At 38.7% G+C, this 8,974-nt stretch overlaps 1 protein-coding gene across 6 annotated transcripts; it reads left to right on the top strand.

The window, feature by feature from the left end:
- The first annotated feature begins 419 nt into the window (after positions 1–419).
- On the top strand, positions 420–8,723 carry LOC103453596 (uncharacterized). Of its 6 annotated transcripts, none has more exons than XM_008393150.4 (10): positions 420–974; positions 1,656–1,699; positions 2,478–2,751; positions 4,302–4,437; positions 4,755–5,329; positions 5,861–6,197; positions 6,336–6,600; positions 6,848–6,937; positions 7,438–7,887; positions 8,218–8,723. In XM_008393150.4, the coding sequence occupies exons 1-10, from the start codon at positions 800–802 to the stop codon at positions 8,554–8,556; spliced, it is 2,685 nt and encodes an 894-aa protein (XP_008391372.1). In that variant the 5' UTR covers positions 420–799; the 3' UTR covers positions 8,557–8,723. The 6 variants fall into 6 exon arrangements, with proteins under 6 accessions (XP_008391372.1, XP_008391371.1, XP_028964120.1 ...); XM_008393149.4 differs by having other exon boundaries at positions 427–974; positions 1,656–1,711; XM_029108287.2 differs by having other exon boundaries at positions 437–974; positions 1,656–1,711; positions 6,845–6,937.
- Positions 8,724–8,974: the final 251 nt, after the last annotated feature.

Here is an 8,974-nt window from a genome sequence, read left to right as displayed (position 1 = left end):
CTTATTTAGCATGAAACTTTTTGGGAACTCATTGGCTTCGGGTTCCATCGGAACTCCGAAGTTAAGCGAGTTCGCGTGAGAGCAATCCCAGGATAGGTGACTTACTGAGAAGTTCTGCTCACGTAAGTTCCCAAAAACAAAACCGTGAGGGCGTGGTTGGGGCCCAAAGTGGACAATATCATGCTACGGCGGAGTCAGGTTCGGGATGTGATGTAGCCTGGGTCAGGAGTGACAGTTTTAGTTTTCAAAAAATAAAATAAAATAAAATTGAAAACTACTTTCTTAAATTCTCAAAATATAACCATTGAGTTTTCGATTTTTGTTTGAAAATTGAAAACAAAATGATATTAAATGCCTCTATTTTTTTAATTAGTATTGAATCTTTATTTTGTTAAACATAAAATAAAAAAGAAATTACGAAACAAAATAGTTATTAAACTGGACAAAGGGTTTCAAATGGGTTGTCACTGAGGCACTGGTGAGCTTTAGAAAGAAAACTAGGGTTTAAATCCCAAATCACCTCTACATACAGCGGCAGACCCGCATTTTAACACAAACACCAAGGGCAGATAATTCCCCCAATTCTCAGAATTTCAGGATTTTGCCCCTGACAAGTCTTTGAGTAGTAAAACGTTTTCAAAACCCTCTCTCACATTTCTGTCATCTGATTAGGGTTTTGATTCCGCCATATGTATTGCCCTTGACCGTATATCTATCGTACAGTATTTGGGTTTTCCGTTTTCTTTTGATTTTGATTTTTTTTTTAAATTTTGAATTCGGGACGGAGATAGAGTGAGAGATGGTCGCCGGGTCGCGAATCGAAGGTGGGACTCAGATAATCTCAGCAGGAGTGAGAAAAACGATTCAATCGATCAAAGAAATAGTGGGTAATTACTCGGATATTGATATCTATTGGGCTCTCAAAGAAACCGACATGGATCCTAATGAAACGGCCCAGAAATTGCTCAACCAAGGTCTCTGCTTTTGACTCTGTTTTGCCTAGATCTGTGGTACTATTGCTCTGTGTAGTGATTTTTTATTTTGCTCTTCTGTTTTGGGTAATGAACTTCTGTTTTTCGATTGGGGTTACTTTCCTGCTTGATGAGTCCATTGTTCGGTGTTCTAAGCGTTATTTCGTGTTTGGTTATTTTAGTTATTGATTTTAGGGTTGTTTTGTGGAATGTGGCACCTGTGCTTTTTGTTATTGAGGTTTTGCCATTGTAAAAATTCCGCCTTTACTTCATTTTTATGACCTAATTGATTGAACTTGTTTTCGGGTGTCAGTGGTAAACCAAGTCCGATTGTATTAAAGTAGTATTTACGGTTGCCTTGGCGATTATTACCTCATTCTACTAGTACCTCTAACTAGTTAAACTTTTGGGAGTGGCTAGATTGAGAGTTTTGATTTTTGGTGACCTCTTTTTTGTGTATCTCCTTCTATTTGAAGTTTCTTTTTGAGCTGTATTTTCACATATGTACTTATTACATGCTTCCATTGAACTTTTGAAGCTGTATTAGAGGAATCGTACTTGCTTCATTTTCTTGACACATATCAACACAATTTCTCATTGTTGATTGCGTAATACCATTATCTTGCATTTTTTATATACTAGTTCAGTTTCTTACTGTGAATATTTTCGTTTGGTTTTACCCAGACCCATTTCATGTTGTGAAGAGAAAAAGAGACAAAAGGAAGGAGGTATCCTCTAATGCAAGTTTTGGTTGGCTTTGAGTTACTGTTCATCTTTCCTGTGGTTTCATTTTCCCACCTTTAGTTTTATATATTTTAGCATGGTACACGGAAGACTACATGAACAGTAGTTGATATGCAGAATTTACGTTCTGCATGAAGATCCTAACTCTTTTCAGAACTGGTGTAATGATGCATGGTTAAATACTGTTGAGTTGTGGCTTCCTGTACTATACAATTCATCACTCAATACTTAATAGTGACAGGCACACGTTAGTGTACCGCTAATCTACTGGCTCGTTTGATTAATCAAATTCATGATCTTTTTGGCAAAGTGATCCCCAGAAAAGCAGTAATTAACATTATGCTGTTACCAAGGTTTTTATGTTTTTGCCAAATGAAAGCCTCCCAAGAAAAAGAATACTGCTATCATTTAGTCTAGTGAGATATAAAAGGTCTTTGGCAATCAATTAATGCACTGCGGAGTAATTCTATGTCATGTGTTTCATTTCATCAAGAATTGGTGGTTCTCCTAATTAAGCTTGTTAGTTGACTTATGTCAACCTTGAAGGCATTGTAACTGCTTTCAAATGACCACATTGTGAAGCTGATATTATTATTTTTTATTGGTTAGTTGTTTGGGAGATAGTCGTGGTTTTGCGGGACTCACTTAATTTTTATTTTTAATTACCATAACGTATTGTTTTTTTATGTTGATTCAAATAGTCCTAAAGGGAACCTATTGCAAAGCAAAAGTTTTACTGGTTTACTGTACTTGTGGCTTTAGAGTAATGGGCACAAGGTTTCTGTGGATGCAAGGAGACATTCTGAGAGTGCAGGCCAAGGACCCAAACCAAATACATCCTCTGATCGCCCCTCTTCTCAGAATACAACTTCTGATCATCCCTCTTCTCAGAATACGTCTGATCGTCCTTCATCTCACAATACATTTCCTGATCGTCCCTCATCTCGCAATACATTTTCTGATCATCCCTCATCTCGCAATACATTTTCTGATCGTAATGTTAGAAGAGGAGGTTATGCTCGTGGCGGTTCAACTGGTAATTCATTTATGTCCTGATTTATTACAAGCTTTTTAATTCTTCTATAGGCTTTTTTTTTTTTTTTTTTTTTGGTTATTTACTGTAAACAAAGCCTCATGATTATTAATTATTGTCTTTTTTCAACTAGCTCTTTTTATTCACGTGCCTAGTTGAAATCATGAAAGAAATAGAGGTTTTTGAATTGGCTCGGATCAATACATTATTCCTTCTTAGTGTTAACTGGGCTGATTGCATTGAAAAAGATATATGTAGGCTCATACTTCATTGTTGATTGAGAAAAGTTGTCCTTGAGGGTAGTGGGAGTTTGTTGTATTGGTTGCTTGATTTGCTAATATGCTCTATTTGGATATTTGTCTTGTTAACCACCGCATCACTTTTATTGTATATTTAAGTATTTTTGAAAATGGATGTGTTATAGACGAGTGGTCTATGCTTTGAAACAGTGTGATTTAACTAATGTGACATAAATGGCCCTTTTCATGGAAATCGGTATCTAGATTTAGGAACCTCGGGGAATATTTCGCTCGGGTTTATGCTTCTTTGTTACCAAAGTTTAAGGGATGGGGGAAATGCTCCTTCTTACCACCTACTTGTACCACAATACTAATACCACCTTATGTGGCAGTTGAGGTGGTCATCCACATCAATTAAAATGTTTTAAATTTGTAATCAATTTATACGATTAAAAGTACAAAAAAAAAAACACAATAATTGTGAAAACTTCTCCCACTGCTTCTACCTCTCTCCTCCAAACAACGCATCTCATAACATTGAAGGGAAATAAGTTTCATGTGCCTTTTGATAGCTTCAAGTCATATTCGACAATACGATTGAAAATAGACTAGTAAAAGAGGTACTGTGCCTTCCTGAGAGCAGTGGTGAGTGGTCAGAAAACTTAGTAGCTTTGAAACTAATGAATGATATCCTCGGCCGGTGAATGTAAATAAATTATGACAATCTCAGGCTAACATATTCAAAGATATCACCAGGAAAAGAAGGTAAACTAACAAAATGTGGAGAACTATTGTGCTTTCTCCAATTCAACGGTAGCTATAATGAGGAACCTGAACTGTTGATTCTGCTAAGAGCTCCATAAAGTCCAACTTTGTAATCCTTGCTGCATCTCAAGGAGTTGTTGCAAGAAAAAGTGCTTTGCCTTTCAGCGAAAAGCATTTGAAATGCTACTTTGGGCACTTGTGTGATGGTGCAAATTGGATCTTTAGGCCTAGAGAGGTTGAAAGGCAATTAAACTGATTTTGGTTTCTAGTCAATGACAATGGCAAGTCTGTTTTTTGTCAACCTGGCTGCTGTTTTGTTAATATACTTGTCATATAAAAGATTCTGAAAATAGCTTCTAATAGAACCCATTGAACTAGCGTTTTGGTAATATAATATAAAAGCTACTGAAAATAAAGCAGTGGTTGAGAGTATAACCTTTTGCAACTTGTGTTTCCAAAGAAGTTTTGCCGCAGTGTTTCCATGTTTCCGGATACTTTACCCTCTGTAATATTCCTTTGAATTACTAGCTAATGATAGACTCTTCCTAGGTACAAGAATCAGCAGAGAATTCCGTGTTGTGAGAGACAACCGAATTAACGGTAATGTCAATAAAGAAGCGAAGCCTGCTTCACCAAAATGTACAACTTCCACCAATGAGCAAGCGTCAAATAATTCTGGAAAGGGGTATGTTTTCTATCATTATTATCGTGTGTGTCTTTATGTGTGTAGCTACATATTATTCTTGGCTATATGTCAATGCCTTGCCATAGAATATCACAATTTATTGTTGTATAAACCTAGAGGAGACTCAGCTTTGTTTGTAACATTTGAGGTTGCTGTTTCTGAAGACCTTTAGTTTCAGGGGTTCTTTGTATTTAGGACTTTTGGTATTTATACAAAGTTTCCTGCTTTTATTTGTCCATAGCGTTGAAAAATATGTATTTGCATTTGCTGTGTTATTACTGCGTTAACTTATGATGATTGTTTTAATGTGCTTTCAGCCCAACAGGAAGTTCAAATAGTCAAAAGCCATCTAGCAGACAAAATTCATCTCATGGATTGAATGCGCAAACTCAAATTAGAAGCAGTGGTGCTAATTCAACTGGTACTGTTAGAAAAGAGACATTAGTGGAGAACCGAGTTACTCTTCCAAATGTAGCTTCACGGGGGCAAGGAGGGAAGCCAAACAGTTCCCAACTGCACTCTCCAATGGTGATATCGAGCAACTCTGTTGTTGGGGTGTATTCATCTTCCACGGATCCTGTTCATGTGCCATCTCCTGATTCCAGACCAGCTGCTTCTGTTGGTGCTATTAAACGGGAGGTTGGTGTTAGGAGACAAGCTTCTGACAGCTCCAAGTCCTTTGCTCCAAGTAGCTCTGTGACTTCTGTCTCAAATTCACTTTTGGGAAAAGAGGATTCTACTGAGTCATTTCGACCTTTTACTGGAATCTCTAAAACTGATCAAGTGAGCCAAACTTCTGAATCTGTGATACCTAGCATGTCGGGCAGCAGACCGTTGTTAAGTAATCAGCACAATGTCAGGCCACACCAACAACCTGTGGGACATCAAAAAGGTAATACTTGCTTTAATTATGGACTTTAAATTCATTCCTCTTGACATGAATTCATCTACATACGAAAACTATAATAACAGAATTAAAGCATAAAATGTTTGTTCGTGTCAGAAAACCTCACCGTTAACCTATATTTGGTTTAAATTTTATTTGGTGGCGTTAATATTAACTTTTTCCTTTGCCAAAGCTGAAAACATCTGTAAGATGTCATAAAATCTCAACAGTAGCTTGTTGATCTGTTTATTTTTTTTGGTTTAACATTTAGATATTTTTCTTTATCAGAATGATTCAGAAATTAGATGGAATTGGAATGCTGCTGTTAGTTGGTTTTGTGGAGTTTTGTTGTTGTTGTTGGACTTCTTGTCCACCCTTGTATTTTTATTGTTCTGTGCAATAAAATTTCTTAAAAAAAAAAATTAAAAAAAAAAATCTATGTGCTTTTGTTTGAAAGGTTTGTCTTCACTTTTGAAGCCTTTGAGTCATGTCTTAATGGACGTGTTGCAAGAGTATTAATCATGTTTCCGGGTGCAGCTTCCCAGCCTAATAAGGAGTGGAAACCTAAGTCAAGCCAAAAGGCAAGTTCTAATAGTCCTGGAGTCATTGGAACACCAACAAAATCTGTTTCACCTGCTTCTGGTGATCCTCAGGTTTCAGAGTCAGAAGCGGCTAAATTGCAAGATAAGCTCGCTCTAGTAAATATATATGATAACTGTAACGTTGTCATAGCACATAGTATTAGGGTCCCAGACAGTGATCGTTTTCAGTTAACATTTGGAAGCTTGGGGACAGAGCCTGATTCAAGAGGGAACATAGTTAATGGATTTCAAGTGGGAGCTTCAGAGGAGTCAAACAGGGAAGCTGCAGCAAGGTAGGCGCTATCTAATTATAGCAAGTGATGAGTTAACTTTGCTGTGACCCGTCCAAGTAGTTTTTGAGAAATTTGTTTGCAGTTAACATCTGTTGGCATCCTATGCACGTTTGACTTATAAATGATTCTATTGTACAGTTTGTCAGTATCAGCTGCAGAGTCGTGCAGTGATGAGGCTTCTGCCATAAATCCGGTGGATTTATTAGATCACCAAGTAAGTTCTGGATCTGATTCCCCTGCATCAGGTGTAGTTGCTGAACATCAATTGCCTGAGAATAAAGAGACTTTGAGTCCTCAGAACTTGGGCAATTATGCAGATATTGGTTTGGTTCAAGACAACAGTTCATCCTATGCACCTTCCGACTCACAGCAGCAAGATCCACCAGAGTTACAAGGTTTTTCGGTGAGTACGCTGGTCAGACTAGTGTCACCTTTGTTGTATGTATAGGTATAAGATTAGGGTCAGCTTTGCAATTTCATTGTCCAACCAATGTTTCTGATAGTTGTTGGATGTGATTAATGGTGTTTTCTGGACCTTTAATTTTTGATATACTGGTAAAAGGCCTTCATTTGGAAGAAGCGTTTGCATGTTCTGACATATATTTACATATTCGTGAATGTTCATTCTGACATTTTCTGTTTGGAAGCAGGCATTTGATCCTCAGACTGGTTATGACATGCCGTATTTCAGACCACATATGGAGGAAAATCGTGGACAGGGTCTACCTCCTCCTCAAGAGGTAAAGTTTAAGTGCTTGCAGTATGATGATGTGTTCCAGTTACTGTATCCGTATTTAGGCATGCCATAGGATGCATAGAACTGCTGCTTGGTAATGTTGTGTTATGCTTATGTCCCTTTGGAAGCACTAAACCTGCTTCTTGATACCTCTGTGAGCGTTTTGTGTGCACAATCTATCTACGTTTTGTAGGAACTCCACAATTTAAAAATGATGTTCCTGGCATTTTTAAGACCATACTGCACGGATAAATACTTTTTCTTCTCCATAACCAGCATCTTTAGAACTTTTATGCATCAATCAGGTCATCAGTTTTTGCTTTCATAAACTGCTTTTAAAAATATTCCGTGTTAGACATTGTGGGTGTAATGAGTGTTTGATGATGGACAGACACCATCTCTCTCCCTCCCTCCCTCTCTCTTAATTTTACATTATTTTCTACCTTAACCAAACCCCATTATAGTGAATTGGAATTAAACAGATGCTATTTTCTCTGGTTACAGGCCTTGAGCTCACATACTATCAACAGCATGGCTGCATCAACAGTTGCCATGGTACAACAGCAACCACCCCCAGTGGCGCAGATGTACCCACAAGTTCATGTTTCACATTATGCTAATCTTATGCCATATCGCCAATTTCTCTCACCAGTTTATGTTCCACCAATGGCTGTGCCTGGCTATTCCAACAACCCTGCGTATCCTCACCTGTCTAATGGCAGCAGCTACTTGCTGATGCCTGGAGGTGGTTCACACCTAAATGCAAACAGCCTCAAGTACGGAGTGCAGCAGTTTAAGCCTGCCCCTGCTGGAAGTCCCACAGGGTTTGGGAATTTTACGAATCCCAATGGGTATGCAATGAACGCCCCTGGTGTTGTTGGAGGGGCCACTGGGCTAGAAGATTCATCTCGAATCAAGTACAAAGATGGCAATCTATACATCCCAAATCCTCAGGTAAAGTTTACCATTTTATGTAGGTAGTTACAATAAAAAGGTCGTACCCAGTGCACAAGGCTCCCGCTTTACGCAGGGTCTGGGAGAGGTGAATGTCGGCTAGCCTTACCCCCATTTATGTAGGTAGTTACAATGAATGCTAAAATTAGAATGCTGTCCAGTGGGCTATTCGCTGATAAAGAAAATGATTTTAATTGTTGAAAACGAATTGCTTTCCATGAAGTCTATATGGGAGAGCCAGACAGGCTTTGATGATATCTCGTTTTTACTGTCCACTGTTAATTACAATAAGACGACGTGTTAATAATGTTTTAACGTTTGACATGGCAGGCCGAGACATCGGAGATTTGGATTCAGAACGCAAGGGAGCACCCGGGCATGCAATCCACTCCGTACTACAACATGCCTGCACAATCGCCTCACGGTGCTTACATGCCATCTCACGCTACTCATGCCTCCTTCAATGCAGCTGCGGCCCAATCTTCTCACATGCAGTTCCCAGGTTTGTACCATCCTCCTCAGCCTACCGCAATTCCCAACGCGCACCATATGGGACCTGCTATGGGCGGTAATGTCGGTGTTGGGGTGGCTGCAGCGTCTCCTGGGGCACAAGTTGGTGCGTATCAGCAACCCCAACTGAATCATATGAATTGGCAATCGAACTTCTGAATAAAAAGAAAAGGGAAAAAGAAAAATGTGAATCTAACTCCGTGGTTGTAAGGGGTGAAGAAGTAGAGGGTATAGAGAAGGGTTTTTCTTTCTGTCAAATGAAATATAACCCATTATCCTTTCTTATTTAATTAATCAAAGGCTTCATGTGGTGTTCCGTTTTCAAATTTTCATGTGTCAACCTGAAGAGCACGCAACAACTACGTCAATGTGGCAGTATCTTAAGTCTATCTCGTGCCACCATCCATGTGTTTTGGTACGATATGCCTGTCACTTTTGCGTCTCAGTTGCACAAGTTCTTCTCGGAACTGGAAGGTGCTTCCTATCCTTAAAAGTAACTTACAATGTGGCTGGTGTTCTAGATTTGAGTTTGAAAAACCGATTGCCGAAGTACAAGCCAAAGTAAACCACCCATTGT

Source organism: Malus domestica, chromosome 09, assembly GCF_042453785.1.
Source record: "Malus domestica chromosome 09, GDT2T_hap1".
In the NCBI taxonomy this organism is placed as follows: domain Eukaryota; kingdom Viridiplantae; phylum Streptophyta; class Magnoliopsida; order Rosales; family Rosaceae; genus Malus; species Malus domestica.
The sequence above is the reverse complement of the archived record's forward strand: the minus strand, read 5'-3'. Positions and strand labels throughout refer to the sequence as shown.

Coding starts and splice junctions, on each gene's coding strand:
- LOC103453596 (XM_029108287.2), top strand. CDS start 800: ATGGTCGCCGGGTCGCGAATCGAAGGTGGGACTCAGATAATCTCAGCA. Junction 975..1,655: donor CCAGAAATTGCTCAACCAAG/GTCTCTGCTTTT, acceptor GGTTTTACCCAG/ACCCATTTCATGTTGTGAAG. Junction 6,601..6,844: donor CAGAGTTACAAGGTTTTTCG/GTGAGTACGCTG, acceptor TCTGTTTGGAAG/CAGGCATTTGATCCTCAGAC.